The sequence below is a fragment of the Desmodus rotundus genome, chromosome 1 (genome assembly GCF_022682495.2).
Source record: "Desmodus rotundus isolate HL8 chromosome 1, HLdesRot8A.1, whole genome shotgun sequence".
Classification (NCBI taxonomy): domain Eukaryota; kingdom Metazoa; phylum Chordata; class Mammalia; order Chiroptera; family Phyllostomidae; genus Desmodus; species Desmodus rotundus.
The window spans coordinates 43,302,228-43,323,910 of NC_071387.1; the positions used below are offsets into that span (position 1 = coordinate 43,302,228).

General features: G+C 42.5%; 1 protein-coding gene across 5 annotated transcripts in view; it reads right to left on the bottom strand.

Annotated features, from left to right (window-relative positions):
• Positions 1–21,683, bottom strand: part of PCSK5 (proprotein convertase subtilisin/kexin type 5) — a 421,805-nt gene that overhangs the window by 359,517 nt on the left and 40,605 nt on the right. For all 5 annotated transcript variants that reach the window (XM_053923627.2, XM_045191544.2, XM_045191524.2 and 2 more), the window contains exon 2: positions 20,775–20,879. In XM_053923627.2, coding sequence (XP_053779602.1) covers positions 20,775–20,879 — 105 coding nt within the window. The remainder of the gene's footprint in view (positions 1–20,774; positions 20,880–21,683) is intronic.

Genomic DNA, 21,683 nt, shown 5'->3' on the forward strand with positions numbered 1-21,683 from the left:
GGGGAGGGGTGAATATCAGATTTCCTGTGCAGCTCACGGTGGCTCAGTAGCATCACCTTTCAATATTCTATAGTTCCAACACGTGTAAGATGAAGCCAAAATGCTTCCGCATAGGATAAGCAGTGCACCAAGGCCTGGTTCCTAAGATACCTGCCTTATCAGCCTCTTCCCTGTACCACCTCATGTTACCTGCCATCCCTCACACCCAAGCTCCGGCCAAAAGGAAATGTGGCCTAAACAATGCCATTCCCTGTCACACACCTGAAGCTTCGCCAGCCTTCTCTCTTAGCATGTCTTGTGCCACTTCACTTTTCTTGTCCACAGGCCGACTTCCTTTCCTTAAGGACTGACTCAAGGGTCTCACCTCCTCTGGGAAGATACTCTAGGTTCCCCAGCTAATTACACTCTTTTCCCAATGTGCCCTCTGTGTCGTGGGCACACTTCCATCAATGGCCTAACAATAGTGTGCTGTGATTATCAGCTTCCAAGGCTGTCTGCCCTCTAGATTGCTAAGTCCCAAGCAGACATGTAGTGTTGACTGAAGGAACAAAGGAATAAATACACTGCTTTCAAGTTCATGTCTGTCGCTTAAATTCACCTCTGTAACTTTCTCACCACTCTGAGCTCTTATCATTTCCATTTTATATAGAAAACTTTTGCTCATAGAACTAACATCATTTGCCCAAATATTCACTATAAATGAAAGAGAATTTGTTCTTCTGACTGCACATCAAGGGCCCAGCAGCATGAATTACCTCAATCTCCAAAACCACCCTGCAAAACTGAAAAAACGGAGACACAGAGTGTCTCGAGCTTATGAATCATATATAGTATGTCGTGGCTTGGTTCCTGAACACATTACGTCTTAGGCCTCTAAAGCTCATGTCTTCCCATTCGGCCAAGCTGTCTCCATACTGCACAACCCGTGGATATGTCTGGGTGCTCAAAAAGCAGAATTTCCTGCAGATGTTGTTTATAGTCAGGCTGACCAAGCCACTGCTAAGTATACAGAGTGAAATGTACTAGTGAACTTGCTTCATTCTCTACTCTTTAATTCTACTCTATTCCAACTGCGACAGGAACTAGGAGAGGTCAAGTCCTGACCACTGTCGAGCCTGGACTGGGTCAAAGCTAAGTGTCTTCCAGGCCAGTTTCAGGAGGTTGTTATCATCACCCAGGCATAACAGAAAGCTCATTAGGTTCACCCTGAATTAGACCTTACACTTAGTGTTCCAAATGTGTTACTTTTACATAATCTTTCACATTTACAAAATTAGTGTCAAATCTCACTTGAGCTTCACGGCAGTCCCGTTAGACAGGGCAGGCACCGCTCACGGTGAACGACCGCGCACTGCATGGGCCGATCTAAGGTCTGGACACAAAGTCCGTGTTCCTTCCTCGGTTTGGTAAACGATCACTGTCAGGGGAGAGAGGAGGACTGGCTGGCCACTCCTGCATCCTCGGTGGGATGCTGAGAACAGAATCCCTCAAAACAGAACTACCTAAGAGAAACAGTCACGCCACACGACTAACAGCAAGCAAGTACTCTGAATGTGAACCTGACTGTTTACCTTGGGAAGCTAGACAATTAATGACATTTTCTTCTCTTCTGGCCTAACAGGAAATGCTAATATTAATACTGCAATATATATTCAAGAGAATATTTTAAATTAAAAATGATGAAGGTTTGTGAAAATTAGAAACTGAAAAGCTAGACACACAGGTTAGAAGCCTTGAGGCAGATATCAACAAGCCAGGTAATTAGGAGGCTGCCAGACTCTACCGCAGCCAGCAGTCAGCCTTCCACGGGGAGAAGCAAGGCTGCGTTTCTCAACAGATGGCAGCCGAAATCCCAAAAGTCTCTTTTTGTTGGAAAATAGGAAGAAGGATTTTTTTTTTCCCCAGCGACAAGTTCTGATTCTTTGGTACACCCACAAGTCATCAAGTGTAGGAAATTTAAGCTAGAGCCACTAATTTGCTATTTATTGTAACAACACTGCCTGGTGTTTATACAGCACATTCCGTTCTGGGATCTCCAAGAATGTTACGATCCTTTCCACTGAAACAGATGGAGAAACTAAGGCACACGAGACCACCCACAGTCACCCTGAGGCTCCAAGAGCAGAAGCCATCTCATTCATCACTCGGCCCACATCCTTCTGCCAGGGCTGAGTCAAGATTTGGTTTCATAACAAGACGCAATAACCAGAAAAGGGTGGGCTTCCTCCAGCACAGGAGCTCACGTCTTGGAAAAGGTGTGTGTGTAGGAAATGCCCTGAACCCAGCACCCAATTTGACCGATAACCTGAGAAACAGGCCTGACCGAGTCTATCGACAACAGCCTCCTGGTAGGGTGCCAGGGAGTTGGTAAGGCCCTCCTTTGAGTCTCCCCGCCCCAAGTCTAAATTGTCTTCCTTACTATTTTATCCCCTGAGCTTCATTTCTGTCAAACTGCAAGTCCTATGGGGAGAAATAATGCTTGAAGCTATTATTGATTTTTTATAACTTGTGAATTAAGGCTTTGAGAGCCAGTCTGAGATTTGCTGAGGAGGAGAATATGAAGATGCTGAGAACAAAAAGATGTAAAGACACAGGAGAAACAGACGTCAAAGGGGCAGGCCACCAAGGAAAAAAACGGCATCTCCTCTGTAATCCTGCCCCAAGTTCTAAGATATTTTATCTTCCTTTTTAATTGAGTTTCAGGTAGCTGTGCCTTCTAGCTAGCATTCCAATATTTCTGTGTAGCTTGTATCTTAAATTATGCACAACCCTTTCTATAAATCTCTTAGGTTTTGCAGAAGGTAAGTTTGAGTTCCATTTTGTCCATGGATCTAGAGTTATTTCAAAGAAACATTTGAATGCTGTTAATACACGTTCAAATGTGTGCTGAGATGCTGAAAGCCCACCCAGAGTTTACACCGAGACGGGAAATTACCTGGGAATTGACTGAGGACAGGCACGTGCTTTGGGACACACCGTCTGGGCAGAAGGTTACTAGCCCTGGAGCCCTGGGCAGGTTTCCCAATCTGGTGACTCCTCCCTGACCTCTCTGTAGAATGAGGGTAATAACATCTACTCACTCCACAGCTATCAAGGGGATTAAAGTAGATAATACAGTGAAGAGTTTAGTAAAGGGCTGAGCCAGGAGAGTCAAGGATTTACGCTGAGAATTACAAAGAATGCCAAAGCCAGAATTCAAACATATGTTGACTAGGAGGTAACAAACAAGGCAACTGGGACAGACTTGATCAGAGGGCCACCAAAGATGACTATTTTGCATGTAAAATGGGTGTGATAGGCAGCCGCCATGATGAACGACTACGGAGTTGGAGGACATGTTGTGCAGTGGTGAAGCCGTAGCTCCTGCGTGTGCCTGGAGCAAACAGCCTTACACTCCGGGCCTTTGTTCTCTCATCTGTAAAACGGGTCGGTGGATAGCACTGCCTAACTCGCGGGGTCTCCAGGAGTATCAAATTGCGCTAGTACACACATTCTCAACACGAACAACAGCATCTTGGAGGGTGGAAGAAATCTTAGACGTTAGAATGGTTTGCGTCTCTTTAAAACAACTGACAAAATCTCATTCCTTAGTATTTCATTTTTCTCGTTATGGAGAAATTAAATTAAAATTTTCTCCTGAGGGGGACAATAATGAAAGAAAAGGTTGAGAAACATGCTTTTATCTATAAAGCAGGGCCTCATCACATGTAAGCATGCAAGAAGTATTTATTTTGATTTTTATTCTCACTTTTAGTAGCAGCAGTAGTATCCTGGCTGCGATTAATTATTCATAATTGAGTTAATTATAAGGTACAGTTTAAAACTAAAGTTTCCATGTTTTAACCTATCTAGAATTACTTAAGTCATTGAAAATGACTTGAAAGTGTGGGTCTTGGTGAGAGGGGATTTAAAGAGTGGGAGAAAGGAAGCTGATTTTTCAGACACGCCTGAAAGTTCCAGCCTCAATAATGGTAACCTTTTTTAATTGCTACTCTTCATCCTCCTACTCTTTCTATTTGTCAGAAAGAAGAAAAATAAACCCACAAGAGGGCACGGTACAGTGAAAACAGCACGTGGTTTGTAGGGCTACCTAGCTTCTCTGGGTCTGTGTCCCAAAAAGGAGCGAATCTTCCTCACAAGTTCGTTGGGAGCATGAAATGACGGACGAGCCTGCGTCCCACAGCACCATGGTCAGAAGGTCACAGCAGCCTGATAAATACTAGATTTCCTTCAAGTTATGTATTTTGAATTACCCTGAACCATACAGTGGAAGTTTTCATTAAGATGAAGTCAATATTTAGCGTAGAACTTAAAATATTAACCCACTTAAAAGAAAGATGGAAGGAAAGAAGGGAGGGAGAGGGGGAAAGTGAGAGAGAGAACTTCATAGTTCAGACAATATGCAAATAGATAGCATTTCAGAGATGTAGAGGCAATCACCACTAAGTAAAATCTCAGTGTGCTTTCTCATAATTTTACTTTCTCCCTGGTAAGCGCTGCACAGACCTTATCTCCAGCCGAGAAAGCCCTAGAGCAAAAGAGTAGGGCAGCTTTTCAGGCCACACTCCCCATGTGCAGGATCGATTTGGCTGCTGGAAGCTTCCGTGGGGTATGCATGTATATTTCCCTTCCCCTTCCCTTTTCCTGAGGTCTGAATCCACTCCACGGGTGCAGCCAAACTCTCACTTCACTCTCGGTTAATAGTGAATTCTGGAAAGCAAGCATTTTAAGTGTAACAAATTGCCATTGTAATAGCTACTATTATGAGTAAATTTGATCTTGAAAGAAGCCAAGGCACTGGAATTCAGTAACTTTGTAGCAAAGCTACCCTTCTAATAAGGATAGAGTACCATAGTGTTTTTCTGGGCGCTTTATCAGCTTCCTCTAACACAGGAGTGGGAGAGGGAGATCTTCAAGGATGCACTTACCCCCCTCCCAGGAGGTTCATTAACCAACTCGCGTGCTCATAAATTCATAAGCAACATCAAGGTTTACAAACACAGAGATAGATTATTGATGTTATTTGAGGGTAAAGTGACTGATGAAACTCATCTGAACAATAATGCACCTAAAAAGAAAAATGCTTCCCTGATGACTCTCACAATCCACGAACAAACTTTGCATGGGAAGGAAAACAGGCCTGTTTGTAGAAACAAAATATCAGGTATGTTGCAAAACTGCTTGGTTTTTTATATGTTACCATGTACTGTTCAGCCACACAATTACCAATTATTAACCTATTCAGATGGCCTTTTATCCTTACTTGAAGTTTAGCAGTTTAACATCTTCCCATGTAATGCTGAACACAGAGTTTTCTATAATATTAATAGCATTTCCTTCTCTATTCTTAGCTCAAAGAAGGGAGGGAAGCTTATCCCATAGGACTTTACTAGCACTCCTAAAATTCCGTCTCTGCCCTGAATTCATATAATAGTGACAAAACCACATTTTTTCCCCTTTCACTAAGGTCTGATTATTCTAACTACAGTATCAAAAGGGTAGGGATTTGAGAGATGCTTCATACATTTTGTTGAATAATTGAGTAAATGAGAAAAGTGAGTACTTTTTCTTCTTTCTCTCTCCAACAGAATTATCATCATGCATACACACATGCCTGCATGCATGTAAATAAAACTACCAAATTGTTTCTACTTTTATGGAAAATGCAGGAGGGAAGAAGAGACAAGCAGGTTTCATCCTACAAGGTACCTGGCAGCAGCCTCTTACATTAGGCACCAGTCTCTGGTCCACATCAGAGCACAATCCTATGGTGCAATTCATCGTCTCATCAGTCCCTCAGCTAACTAAACCCTGCATCAGCCCGACTTACTGCGACGCACCTGCCCGAGTAACCACTGTCACATAGCAACCTGATACAATATTTATTGGTGACCTGTTACTGGTTTTGGAGCCTTCCCTCTCCCATACCCCTCTCCCCTATTCCCACTTGTGTTGCTTCCTCACCATCAAATCTTTATCTGTGGTGCTCGGAACATAAGGGTGGATTATATATACTTGCTTCTGAGATAATATAGGAAAGTAAAGCATCTCTCCTGCCCAGGAAAGGAGAATGCTCCAAACCCACTAGAAAACACAATCACCCATGTGACAGGCATTTTAGATGATGAAATCCAGTTAATGATATTTTTCTCAGGCTCCCAAAGTCAAAATGCAGAATGTACTGTAATGCATACCGACAACCTGGATTTACAAGCTGCAAATTTCATAGCAGGGAGATAGCTAAACAATTTTCTTCTAAATCATATAGTTCATTCTTCTGGCAACCCCTGATTATGCACTTGTTGTGTGTCTGGCAGTCGATCAAGAATTTACAAATGAACACACGAAAAGCTGAACAGTGCATGTCTACCTTATAGCAGACTTAAAGACACAGTCCATTCAGTTTAATGCAGCTTTACTCACAATCACCCAAACCAGATATAACCCAAATGTCCTTCTGGAGAACAGAAACACTGCAGCCGACCCATACAAGAGAATACCACTGGGCGACAAAAAGGAACCAGCTACTGACACACACAACCTCGCGGACGAAATCTCAAATGCATTATGCTAAGTGAAAGAATTCAGGCTCAAAAGGCTACATATTTATATTACTCCATTCATAGGCCATTCTAGAAGAGGCAAAGCCGGAAGGACAGGAAACAGATCGGTGGTTATCAGAGGCTGGGCATGGGGGGATGGCTGACGAGGAAGGAGCCCAGAACCTTCAGTGGTGATGAAGTTCGACGCCTTGACTGTGGCGGTGGTTACGCAGCTGTCTACATTCACCAACACTAACTGAACTGGACATCAAAAAGGACAAATTTTCCTCTGTGTATATTATACCACAGGTAACAAACTAAGCCCTTCAGAGCTAGTCTCTGGCAGAAAAAAGTAAAACAGTGACCTCCTCCGGGTGGAGAAGACCGACTGGCAAGGGGCTTGAGGGACCCTTGTGGGCGATGGGCGTGAACTGTGTCTTGAAAGGGGTGCAGGGGACACACGTGTGTGCATTTGTCAAAACTCAAGGACTGTATGTTGTACACTTGTGAGTGCTGTTGTATGTGAATTTCACACCAAAAGAAAACACGGAAAACAAATGTATTAATGATATGGAGGGGGAATGGACTGATGTCTGTAAGTTGGCTTGAAATGCATCAAAAATTATATGGACTAATAGCTGGATAAAGACTGGTGGGTTCGCAGATCTGTAATGAAGGAAGTATGTAAATGTCAATGGTAGGCCCCAGGTGGCAAGTGTTGTGGTATTCATTTTCAGGTCCTCAATCTGGCTGCATGTTTGACAGCTGTTTTAATGAAATGCTGGGGAAATCAAATCTAATTACAAAGTACAAATATACAAAATACTAATGTACAAAATACAATGAAGATTTTAGAGTACTTAATAAAAACCATATGCCATTAACTCTTTAGAAAGATGTGAGGTGTCATCATCCTATAACTATCCTTTTCTAGGCATATCACATAATATTCAGACTCAAAGCTTGAAAATTATTCCACAAATGCAGAGCTGTGCCTGTCACTTCATAGGTTTGTTCAACTACAAACCTGAATTAAGACACGCCAGGCTGCGCATGGGCCCGCCTTACCCACTGCTGATGAGAGAAGCTGGCCCTCCCAGAATGGCTTCGTGCTGTGTTAACTCACAGTGCAGGTGCTGTATGTAACTGGTGCTTAGCGGGGCGCTGTCTGTATTTCCAGTGACGTAATCTCAGGGCTCCCCAAGGTCTGAGCTGTAGTCTTGAAATCAGAAAGAGCCAGCTTTATGTACAGTGACTCATCTTGTTATCTTCCCTGGGGTATACACATGGAGCCTTTGCCCTCTGGGGTAACTCAGCCCTCTCCAATTCAGTGCCAGGCTGGACTTCCGACCCTGCTGTAGTCAGCTAATACCAACTACTGGTTAGCACTTAGGCCTGTGGAGTTGGAACGCTCTCCGGTGAAGGAGCACCGCTACAGCGGCACCGCTTACAGTAGTTCTGAAATCTACAGATCTTCAAATCGTGTTGCTCTGCCTGTAAGCATTCAGTCTCAAAGCTGACTGCCTGTCAGAAGGCTGCTAAATAGATGCTTTCATTTAAAATGTCCTTGTTGTGGCAGCTCCTAGGTTAGCTGTAGTGCCTGCCCCCCCATCTCCAACACACACCTACACACACACCCCATTATAGAGGTCTGAGGGTCAGGTACACAGGGAAAATTGGCTTTGTCTCTTGGAACCAAGGACAGTGTAAGTAGAGCGTGGTGACTACAGTCAACAATACTGTATTGCACTTTTAAAAGTTGCCAAGAGACTAGATCTTAAAAGTTCTCATCACGAGAAATAAATTTTAACTACGTATGGTGATGGATATTAACTAGAACTCAGTGTGGTGATCATTTTGCAAGGTATACAAATATCAAATCATTATTGTGCACCTGAAACTAATATGATGTTATAGTTCATTGTAGTTCAATAAAAAAGAGGGAGAGAAGGAGGAGGAGGAAGAGGAGAGGAGGAAGAAAAAGAAGAGGAGGAGGGGGAGGAAGAAGAGTGGAGGGAGAGGAGGAGAACGAGGGTGAAGGGGAAGAGGAGGAGGAGGGGAAAGAGGAGGAGAAGGAGGAGGGGGAAGAGGAAGAGGAAGAGGAGAAGAAACAGTAGCAGCAGTAGTAGTTTAGGAAATATTTTACAAGAGGTTGAAAGTCTGTCTTTCTACCAAACAACAAAGAAGCAATTTGCATGGGTGAGGAGCACTTAATAGCTGGATTACGGATACCATTACATGCTTGGAAACCAACCTAAATGTCCCAACATACACATATGATAAAATAAATGGTGATGATTCCATACAGGTTCCTTCATACTGATAATGTTTTCAAGGAGTACTTCATGGTATAGGGAACGTGGGAACTCTCCTGACTTACTATTGTCATGGGCTACTGGGGTTTGGGTTAGTCTTCTCCCTTAGGCATGCCTCCCCACCTATGCCAATGTCCTACTATTAGTACGTGTTTTTTTCCTAATTCTAATCTCAAAATGATTTAGGTATAAATTAGGATTGTCAGACTTATCAAAAACACAGGATACTCAGTTAAATTTGTATTTCACAAAAACAAATAATGTTTTATAAGTTGTCCCATGCAGTATTTGGAACATGCTCATACTAAACATTTGTTCTTTTATCTGGCAATCATAGGTATAACTATAAACTTGAGATATTTTAGTGAAAAGCTTTTTAAAAATATATTAATTGATACCTTCAAAAGTTTCAGCTTTACAGTGTGGCTAACACTGGGTATGGGTATAGAAACTAATTATCAATGAAGACACTGAAACTGTTAGATTCTCCCTCCCTTGGTTCAGCCATCAATTCAAATGGCGACAGCAGCCAAGAAGTCAAGAGAAGGTTGACACTTGGAAAGGCAGCAATGGCAGAATCAGGAAAGTTCAAGAGCAAAGATGTGGCATTAGAGACCATGGCTAAGACCATCCACACCCTCACATTCCCAGTTGTGATACAGAGATGCGAAAGTTGGACGGTGAGGGAGAAGGTGGATAAAAAATTAATTTACTTGAAATATGGTGTTGGGGGAGAGCTCTATGATTATGCCAGAAAGACGAACAAGTGGGTCTTTGAGTAAATTAAGCCTGAACTTTGCTAGAGGCACAAATGACAAAACCGAAGCTGCCCTACTTCAGGCACATCATTATGAGCAGGCAGGGTTCTTTGGAAAAGACGGTGACGCTGGGAAAAACAGAAGGCAGTAAGAAAAGAGGAAGACCACATATGAGATGGACTGACCCCATAAGAGAAGGCACAGGCAGGAGTCTACAGGAGCTGAGCAGGCCTGCTGAGGACGGGCAGCCTGGACATCACCGGTTCACAGGGTCCCCAGGAGTCAGAACAAGCTGCACATCACATAACGCACACAGGAACTGATGCTGAACAATGTTTTGTTTTGTTTTTTGCTTTGGGCCTGGACTTTACATTGGAGTAGATGGTACGCTCTGTGAGGGCAATAACTAGGTCTGCTTTTTTAGCTTTATCGCTGGTGTCTAGCTCAGTACCTTGTACGCAGTAAGCGCTCAAAATTATCCATGGAGAAAGCAAGCGAATGAATGCTGAACTCCAGATCTCTCTCTCATGCTACTTCATTCCTGGGAGATTTCAGTTTTTCCCGCCTTAAGGAATGAATCCATTTTTTCCCCAATCCTCCAAGAAAGTCTCCATTTTCATCATTTTCTCTCTGTGGACATACAGGTTGAAAAGGGGCTTCTGGCTCGCTGAAGGGATGAGTCTGCAAAGCACAGCCACACCTTAAGGGACATTATTGTAATATTCCATCTAGAGCAAAGGCTGCCCTTGAGCTGGGGCCTGGCCAATGTGCCCCAGGGACTCAGTCCGTTTTACGCACCTGCTCACTCTGCTGTTCTTTTGTGCTTTATGGGGGGGGGGGGGGAGACATGGCAGCCTGACAAACTCATACATGAAAACGCTTGCTTAGCTTTGCCAATGGATTAAAAAATATATACATATCCACCAAAAATTTTCATCAATTGTGTTCATCTCTGATTCCATCTAATGTTAGTTTTGGCCTTGTCTATGTCCCATCTCCACCAGCACCGCCACCCTCCCACTATATTTCTACCTCCTAATTTCCACAGCCAGGCTTTTTAAAAGTTGCTCTATTGTTTCCGAAAAACTTTTTTTGCGATTCAGAACTGCCTTCTGGAACTCACGAACATCAGTCATAGTAATTACTGGTCTCGTTATCAGGCTCCTGTATCAGGGAGAGGCATGTACTACGAAAACAAAGCAGCAATATTGCGTGTTCCTCATTTACCATGAGCATTGCTGAGGAGGTAAAGTTTGTATCTGTTTCAAGAATAACCAGGTTAATCTCAAGTCTAACTGCAAAATCAGCTCTTTCAGGCAAAAGAATGTCTAGAGGGAGAACTGAATATGCGAAAAAATATTCTAAGTTGTAGGCAGAAAGGTACAAGAAGGAAGTTTGAAAAGACACAAAAACAGAGAATATAAAAGGGGCACATTTGCTGGGCAACTTGGATCAACAGTATAATCACAAGTGACGTTGGCTCAAGAGGGGAATTAATGGATTGGAAGGAACATTAGGAAATAGTTCATCTGCGACATGGTTTTATAGGTGAAGTGAGCCCAATGAGGAGTGACATGCTAATAGGAACCGAGTAGTGAAGCCGAGACCAGAATGCAAGTATCCAGTCCCGTATGTGCCTCTTTCATTTGGTCACACAGTGTCTTTCCCGCTGGCTGCCCCCGTGTCCGCACTAAAGCAACACAGTACTGTGCATGTCACCACAAAATGGTTTATGTTTGAAGGGAATTAAGAGAAAATTAAAGTTGCTAGTTGTATTATTGTCTTCATCATTGATTCTCCTATAAAAATTATTTTTAAAAATTTCATTCATTTATTTATTAATTCACTCATTCCTCTACTGAAGGTCTTCTGTGGCTCAGATATTATTCAAAGTCAAGGAAATACCACAGTTAACACGATGCATGGAGCTCTGGCCCCAATGAGTGTATATCCTGGATGGGAAAGACCAACAACCACCAAACAAAGCAGCACTGTGGTTTTGAATTCAGACAGGCAACAAAGACAAAAGTAACATATTAGAGTAGCTGGACAGATGAAATGAAGGTTCTATTTTAGTTAGCAAAGGTGATTGTAGAAGGTTCTTCAAAGGACGTGACATGTGCTTTGATGTGTGAAGGAGGAGACGCTATCTACCCTTCAAAAACCAAAGGAAATATGATACATTCCAGGCAAAGGGAACACAGGAAAGAATTTAGTGTTTCAAGAGATAGAGAGAGACCACTGTGGCTGAGTGAAATAAGCAAAATGGAGGAAATTGAAGAATAAATAAAGGAGACAGGAAGAGGCCAGATCATGTTGGCCCTGGAATATCATTAAGAAAAAAATTGGATTTTACTTTAAAGTCAATGGAAAGCCATTGAAAGACTTGATCTTTTTATATGTTAAGAAGCTCACTCAGTGTGGGGAATCGCTGTGCAAAAACAAGCGCGAAGTGCAGGCAGCTGCTGCAGTCCAGGTCAAAGTTGACGGTGGATTAACCAGGCTGGTGGCAGAGCCAGACAAGAAAGTCCACGGATTCACAGCTTCAAGATAAAGTTTGTGGTGAATGCAGTAGGATCTCTTGATGGTTCCATGTAGAGAAATAAGGAAAAGGGTAGGAATCAAGGCTTCAAAGGGCTCTAATCTCAGCTTCAGCAACTGGATAAATCATAGTACTATTTACGGGGAAGGAAAAGGCTTGAGGGCCACGGTGATGAGTAGGAGTTAAAAGTATTGTATATGTCACGTTTTGTTATAGATGCTTACTAGACATCCGATTAGAGAAAGTAAGGTATGTGAGAGAAAGAGAGATAAATTTAAAGCAAGGATACCAGGAAAAGGGTGGGCCCTGGGCTTTCCAAACTTTATAGGTGAGGTGGAGGAGGTGCCATCAATGAAGACAACAGAAGGTGCAAGAGAAGCAGGAAAAAAACCTGGGAGAATGTGGTCCCAAGAAACCGAGAGAGTCATTTTTCAAGAAGGACAAAAATGACTGACCACCATGTCAGGTAAAAGGTAGAGTCAGGTGAGAAACAGACGTGTATCCACTGGATTTGAAATACCAAAGCGTTGGTGACATCAACAAAAGCCGTTCCACTATAACTAGTTTTGTAAAACATCATACGTACGGAAGGCTAATTAAGAGTTTTTAAATGTGTTTGTGTATCCTTCCGAACCTACCCTGCTACAACCACACATCTATGCACAGCTTTTTTTAACATAAATGCGAACACATATGTTCTTTTTATATTGCTTTTTTTTACTTTTACATGTTATTTTAGATACCTTTCTTATTGGTATGTATAGATTTATAACATCATTTTAATAGCCACTTACTATTTTGTTTTAAGAACTTAACCTATAGTTTTGATCTTTATGTACATGTAGTTCATTACACTCTATTATACCATATATTTCTCTAAGTACGTGCATGAACAGTTATGAGTCCAATGGAAAAAGACTTGACTGACAGACTAGTTAAGTGCTCACCCTACAGAGACCACAGCAGGAAACAAAATCCAAATTTCTTTCTCCTGCATCACATTGCCTCCTTTTATGTTGTAAGAATTGATTGACATTTGGCAGAATTGAGCAGAGAAACAAAGCCCACAACATTATTAACAAATCAGGCCTTTTGTATGCTGATGCTTCAGCTGGATTTCTTATTTACCCTTGCACTCATTATAATAAACACATGAATCAGTATAATTTCTCTTCAAAATGAGGCAACATGGTTTTGGGTTTGGTTGTTGTTGCTGTTTTGTTTTTTTCTTTGCTGTTCTCACTTATTCACTAGGTTTGCTTACTAATTTTATTCTAATTTCCCCAAAGGTTCAATAGAACCTGTGGTTCCAAAATTCCCTTCTTAAGACCTGCTGAATGTTTGTATTCCTCCAAAACTCACAAATTGAAACCTAACCCCCCATGGGATGGGATGGGGAGGCGGAGCTTTTGTGGTGATTAGGTTGTGAGAGTGGAGCCCCAGTGAATGGGATAGGAGTTCCCGTGCTCCTTCCACCATGGGAATTTGAAACATGAAAACCACCACCCGTGAACCAGGGAGCAGGTGCTCACCAGATACCAAATCTGCCAGCGCCTTGCTCTTGCACTTCCTAGCCTCCAAAATTATGAGAAATAAATTCCTATTGTTTATAAACCACTCAGTATATGGTATTCTGTTTTAAGTAATCCAAACTAACGCAAACCCTATCTAGAAATTTAGAATGTTGTCATTACCCTACATTGCCTAGATCCAGAACCCACTTTTTTTAGAATTTGACATCTTAGAGGTATCACATAAACTAAACAAGTAACAAAGCTTTTACATGTAGCACCTTTCCTTCAAGTGGCTGAAATAACATGTAAAATCCCTCCCCGCCCCCATCAAATCCCTCTTCCTCTTTTCACGTGGCCATTGCTCTACTGGACATTTGTCCTCTGACTTCATCCTGTCTTCTCCAACCTTCATTCTCGGTTAAGACTGTTTGTCTCAGGTGTCAGTGGGAAACTGGACAACACATTAAAAAAAAAAGTTAGAAGGAGCTCCTCCACCTCCTCTTCACCCACAGCAGCATTCGTTTCAGAACTTAAATAATCTGAGCCTATTATTTTCTCCTACGAGACATTTGTATTTCAGTTGGGAAACTAAGCTACAGAGAATGATCACATCTGAGCCCCCCCGAACAGGTGACAGGTGAGGGGAGAACAAAGCAAAGGTACGCAAGTGCTCACACCCACCTTCCATGTCTTCCTTTCTCCTGACACGGCCACCTCAGGGGGCACAAACTGAGATTCCCCTCGGACGTGTTTCATAAGTCCACACAAATATTTTAAAACTTTCTAATGACTTGCAACACTTAAAATTGGGAAATGTTATGTAAAAACCCAGACATGCCAGTTCTTTTGGGTTGCCAACACTGAGCCAGCTTGCCCACAGGACGACAACAGGGAGAGCTGGTGGCATCTCTTCCCTCATACGCACAAAAGGCTCTGCACTTTCCCGCGTGCCCCATTATTTTATATCTGGCCCATCTCCCTCATCCTTGTTGTCCGCACCCTCACTGTAGGCATATGGGTTTATAACCTTTCAAAATGAACTACTGCTAAGGGCTCTCTCATAAAGATTTGGCAACCTTTCCAAAGTAGCTGAGAATTTTTTTTTTTTAATTCACTACTGACTATAAGGGATTCGGGTCATGACCCAAACTTTCCCGTCAGATAACCCAGCAGTGTACAAACGGACTCTGGTTTCAGAGCATCAGACAACTGGGAGGTTGGAAACTAGACAGAAACGAAGGGGAGGTGAAGAAGATGGTGGAACCCGCACCTCCTCCTGTCCCTCCACACTCCTAGCTACCTTGCTACCATAAATGTATCAAAACTCACAAACTTATGGCTAAAATGCTTCACCCAGGTGTCTATATATTCTAGTGAGGGTTTTGAAGATGCAGAAATGCTATTAAAAACTAAAGAAAGAAAATTGTAATAGTTGCATTTCATAGCTGGTAAATAGGTGTTTAAGAAAGTAGCCTGGAACAAGAGAGACCCTCCCAACTAGCCCCTTGGCCACCATGTCCACGTTCTTTCTGCTCATCATCAGATCCAAGCCCACATTCCTTCCAGAAGAATTCAAGGTATTCGGGAACTACTTTTGTTTACTGGTGCAATGCTGAGAGGGAAATGTACAACCACCCAGTTATGACATATACGAGAACGCAAAGCCTCAGGTACCTGTCTGGGGGAACACAGCCTCTCTCATCCCACCTCAACACACCAGGCTCATCCCACGGGCTGGATGAGCACAAGCCCTGGAATGTCACATTGTAAAACTGCACTTCACAAAACAAAGTCCAACCATTATGCTTTTATCACATTAAAACTGAAGAGCAGGAAATTAACCTGCTAAAAAGAAAGCAGCCCCCAGGAGCACCAGCTGGAATGAGGGCAGGTGGGGTGAGAGGAAGTCAGGGTGAAACAGAATTTGCAGCTGCATCGGGCCAAGCGGAACTGGATTAATATAAAAGCATGGCTGCGATTCATGCAGGGGAGCCAGGTAAGACTGTCTGAGCACTTATGTACAACTAGATAACGTTTCTTTACCTCCAAAGGTCCAAACGGCTTAGCTCGGGGTTAAGAAAAAGAAATTAACTAATGTGCTGTTTGTCTCCACAGATCAATCAGCAGTGGAGAATAAAATCATTGCGAAATTACAAAGTGAATTCATGGGGATGGGATCTGCCTGATAAGAAGTGGATTTGCACAACTTTTCAGGAACACGACTGCTTTGTACAGGTGCCCCCATACTCCATCTGTCCCATGTCCTTCACTCTTGAGGCAGAAAGAGAAACTCCAGTCATCTGAAAATCGAATCTTTGGCACAATAGCTACTAACCTGGACTAGTGAGGAACTTGAACTCCCCTTTCTCCTTTCACAGGTCTGATTTCCTCTGATCCTGATCACTACCTCCAATCACTTCATTTCTCTCCTTCTGTTCTTTTTCTAGACCCCTTTATTTGTCATCCTACAAATGCTCTGCTTTAAAATTCTCTTCAGAGGAAAAGGTTTATGTATAAATGTAACAAACAGGCCATATCTCTGGCAGCTAAAGCCTTGCAGTTAATTCTGAGCCACATGTACTGAGGGATAATTGCTACTCTAGGGGAACAAGCGAGGGGCTTCAAATATTTACAGAGCTGTTACACCTAAGCCTGGAGAGCAAGAGTGGATCCAATGGATAGAAGATACGGGCAGATTATAACTCAACGAGTTAAATCTCTTCCATTATAGAAATGTTTGCCTTGTTCAGTACGGTACACTTTGTCACTGGCCATGCTTAACAAACCTGAAAAAATTCCTCTTAGGCGTGTGATGGAGAGTATGCTAGCACTGGATAGGAAAGAGGTCAGTCTAATTCTAAGGAGCCTATGATTCTGTAGTAAATAATATTGTATGTATAGCTTTTTCCATCATTGGGATACACAGCCATTCACATCCATGTGATGAGGTGAGTTGACTGAAGAAGAACTTTAAAAAGAAACAAGATAGGAGAGGTGCCCATCTCTGATCCCACAGCAGGGCATGATTCTATCCTAGATTAGGGGGGAAACCTGCAAGTAGATTTGAAGACAGAAAATATTTTGGAAAAGAGGTTGGAAAGCCAGACCCTTCAAGATAAATCTAATACTCAGAAGCAGCTGTGCTTACGTAGCTACTCATGGATAGGACACAGGCGCCTAACTTCATGGCAGCTTCTGGGGTTTTTGTTTGTTTGTTTTGTTTTGTTTTATTTTAAAGAGCCCACTGTAGTAGGAAATTTAGTATCCTGGCTTTTTTGTTCTGGGTGAGAAGGATAATGAAAGACAATTATCTCCCCTGCTCCCACCCAGGTCTGCACTGGTAGCTTAAAGAGCTATAAAGCACTTCCATTCCAAAACACACATATGGAGAACACCCTCTTCAACCCAAATGCCACAGAACAGGGCAAAGATTTCTAAACAGACTAGTGAGAGGCTTCTGAGCATATTAACTCAAGACTATTGTTTCTGGAATTTAGCTTACGTCTCTTGGAGAAAAGTTGGTCAGATAAAAAAAGACTGTATAGATAAGAAAATTGTAAGATTCACTGGTCTGACTGCTACAATATTGTACCAGCACTATCTGCAAAACCGTCCTCACCATACCAGTGATGCTGTCTTTGACGTCTGTGAATCTCCGGCATCTCAGAAGCTAATCATAACATAATGTTGACATCCGGGAACCAGGCTATTCTTGCTCTCCTGGATCATGTGCCCCAACTGACCACAGAGCTTTCTTAGCAAAGGAGGGCTGCTCTTACAATGTTGTTACTTTTGCATTTCCTTCTTTAGGACCCTCTAAGTAAAAACAAAGGCAGGGGGAAAAAGAAGCCATGCCATTTACTACAGCAAGTAAAAGCCAGGATCTGTTTGGTGTGTGTGTTTTCCATTTCTTGAGAAAATAGCGATCAAAAACAGCTCCACACATTGCCATTTTTTCCCACCAAGCCACTCCACATGGTCCCATCACCCCAAATCACACACACCCCCAAGATTAAAGAAAAGGAGACCTGCCTAAGAAAGCCAGTTTTCTGACACTTGCTTTACATCCCCAGTGGGTGGCTGGGAGTGAAAAATACAAAGTCAGCCTCTAGAAATTTGCAGAGTCTCAAAGTATCTGCCTATGGAACACTTAATAATGAATTAGGAAGGGGAAACAGTTATCTTAAAGAAGAGAAAACCAAGTGAGCAAAGTGAAGATCATGAGTGAAAAACCAATCGACACCAGGCTCCTCCTGATCTGAATCACTGAGAAGGACACAGCACGTCCCTGGTGTTCTTGCTAACCCTGAACCTAATCGTCCGATTAGATAGGCTACGAAATAACTGGACTGCAATCTTCAAAGAAGTTACAGCTCATGAAAGAAAAAGAAATAAAAACAGAAGAAAGGATGACTGAGCACACAAGGGGGACTCAAGCAAAATGAAAACTAAATGTGATCCTGGCTGAGAAAAGAGACAATTGGCAAAATTTGCATAAAATCTGCTGATTAGATAATAATATTGACGTTAACGTCCAGATTTTTATCAGAGGGTTAACTGTGGTACTGCTGGTTATATAAAGAATGTTCTTGGATTTAGTAAATATGCAGGGAAATATTTAAAGTTAAAGGGGCATCGTGTCTATAATTTGCTTCCACATTTTTAGGGAAAAAATGTATATACATATATACCTACATATACATGTGTGCACACACATGCGTGTGTGTGTGTAAATAGAACAGATACAATATAATCAAGTCAATATGGCAAAATGTACATGTCTACATTTGAGGAATCGGGGAAGAGCATATAGGGATGCTTCATAACATTTTTGCAACTTCTCGGTAAGCAGAAAGTTTTTCAGAATTAAAACGGAAAAAAACCTAAGTTGGTCTGAGCTTTTTGAGGAAGGCGCTGGTGAAGGAGAAGGAACATGGTGGACCCCATCTCCCCTGCGCCCTACCCCCAACACTGAGAAGCACTGTAACATCCTGGGTCTCCCTGAAAGCTGCTGTGGGAAGGAAGCCCTGCAGTGAGCTCCCTGAGAAAGATACTGCTTTATCTCCTGATGTCCAGAACCTAACACAGGACTTGACATATACTAGGGGCTCAAGATATGGCCAATGAATGAACAGACTTAAAGAATAGAAATATCTGAGAGATATTGTGGGCAAACCCCAATCTGCGGTACTCTCTCTGAAAAGTTGGTAGCACTGTGACCCTCTTGTATAAATGGCTGGGTGTGAATGACAGGCAGGAGGCATCAGAATGAAGACTCAGATGGGGTTCTTCCCTGGGTTGCTCTTTTTATTGAGGAGGAAGGGGAGCTGCGCCTGTCCCCTAGGGCTGGCCTGAAATGACGCTGCTCCTCTGGACTGGGTGAGGAAGGGCCTACATTCCAGGTACGGTGTGTCCCAGCATCCAAGGTCTCTCCTGGATCCCACGTCAGGTATTTAATGCGCTGAGATAAGAAGAAATTTAGACCAAGATCTCCCAGATAACAGTAAGGATTGGATAGCTCGACGTTCTGTAAATCCTTCATCGTGCACGTAGTATCTCCTTACGTTCCGTTCTTACTTCCCAAACCAACCAGTGTTTGGTTTTTTCAAATTCACATTGACGATGCACAGGAGGTCTGGAGTTGGAATTGTTTTAATTACTAAAGTTCTAGAAAGCTTCAAAAAAGTTACTTAACATAAAAAACATGACTTTGCTTCAAAAGCTTAGCTAATTCAAGGACATCATAACAGACTGCTTTTCCAAAAACATTTAATTGTGAAGAGAGTAGAAGGGGGGGAAATTACAACCCACAGACAACCAGAGTGGAAGGATTAGGGGAAGTTCCTGTAACCCACAGAAAACTGGGGTCTGTGAGAGATGGGCTTTTTCTAACCACTTTCAAGACACAACTTCATAATCAGGACTATTTTGTGACAGCATTCCAGACAAAATTAAATAAGGTGAACCACGGCAAACAACAGAGGGCAGGACTCCAAAATGCAAACCTGATTTGCATGTTAATTCAAACAGGGACCTTGTTGCTTTAAAAAAGGAATACAATTTTGAAGAATCTCTAGGTGGGACTTCTATGCTCACTGGCAGGGACTTGTTCACCACTTTATTTGAAAATAAGCTCCAATGGCAAACCCAAATCATAATGGGGAAAAATATCCCTTCCTAATCAGTAAATCACAAAGCAAGCCCACAGTGGAACTGAGGCAGGTTGGGACAGCCACTCTTTCTGTTCACTGGCCACATCTGGGAGGCCAAACAGTTCTCTGCCCGAGTCAGGCCCTTCCTCTAACTTAGTAAGGACAGATATTTAACTCCCCCTCAGAGTTCCACTTTCCAGCGACTAGTCTATATATATACTAGTCTATATACTCCCTAACACCCTTCAGCTGCCTACCGCCCAGTTTAAAGCTGTTCCATTTCTTGAAAACGGAGTGGGAGGACTTGGACACATCCTATCTCCTCCTAGGTTCTCCCAGGGATACGTTGTCTGGAAAACCCAAACGGACTTAATGTAAAGACAACGACAACGTGGAAGAAAGATACCTGATGAGCCCCGAGGGCAGGAGCCAGCTCCCATCCCGGCTGTGCTCAGCATTCCTGTTGTCCCAGACACAGTCTTGTCCCTGGGCTGCTGAGAGTATGGCTCTCTCAATGCCAGCTGAAACTGTGAGGGTTCATGGCCGCCTAAGAGCTGACCTAAGGGTTTTGCAGGAGACCCCTCTAATGAGTTCAGATAGAGCCTCAGATCTGCATGTAAATAGGTAGGAGTATGTGGTATTCTTAGTTCTTCCATACTTCTCAATCAACCTCTATCTCTCCTGCACACATTCCTCTCATCTCTCCATGAGAACCTATACTTACAATACACTCAGGCTATTCTACAACTGGAATAATAATGGCACTTCAAAAAAAAAAATCAAGCCATTGCCTATTTTTGTCTGAAGAGAAAGCAAAGACATTGGCAAAGGATAGTATGACAACCCTTGAAATTTGAGCCTTCATGCTGGTCATCGGTTCCCAGTGTGCTATTACCAATGAAAAATGCAGAAGCTGGGCCTGTTGGTCCCCGCCCAACTGGTTCTTCTTACCTTTGGTTCCATTGAAATGAAACTGTGGGTTCCTCTGCTCGAGAGAACTGACCTTTTAATCGTCCTGCTGTGGTAGAAGTGGTAATAGTCCTTCAGGGCCCCGATCTGCAAAGACGGGAGGGAAAGAACAAGAGAGTTAATGTATGAAAAGTCTTGTTTTCCTGTTTTTAATTAAAATAACACCACCAAACAGAAGAAGGCCCATAAATTATGCAGTTGCCTGCTCTGCTTAAATGTTACTTGAACCTGGGTGATCACTTTCCAAAGGGAGGACATGCGATATGAAGTGGAGTGTCCTTGAGGCGGTGACTACAGAACTGAAGATTATAACGGGGCAGCTAAGCCTCCATAGCTCCTTCTTAATGTTTAATTTATATGCAGCATTTTAAGTAATTCTATATCCATCTATATCCAAATGTGGGAAAGAGAAAAAGTCAAATAGCTATCTGGTTATAAGAACACGCTGCATTCTGTTTGCTCTGAGAAATGTACAGGAAGGACCTTGTTAGATTATTTATATCATTTATTTGAAACAAGTCCCAAGCAGTTGATCATTCACAAAGAAAACACGGCTTCGTTTGTTTCCTGACTTCAGTAGACAGTATAAATACACAGCATTTTTCATTTACTGCACAACTAAAAGTTGAATGGCCATTTCAAAAACAAAACAAAGATCATGCCTTCCACTAATCAGCCAAGCTTCCTGTGCAAAAACAGTTCAATCCAATTCATCTCAACCACTTCTTTAACAAGTTAGGCTTATTGTTTGTGTACCCTGTTCTCTCTCTCTTTTAAAATATTTGTTTTTAGAGAGAGGGGGAGGGAGGGAGAAAGAGAGGGAGAGAAACATCGATGTGAGAGAGAAAAACATCAATCAGTTGCCTCTCGTACATGCCCCAACTGGGAACC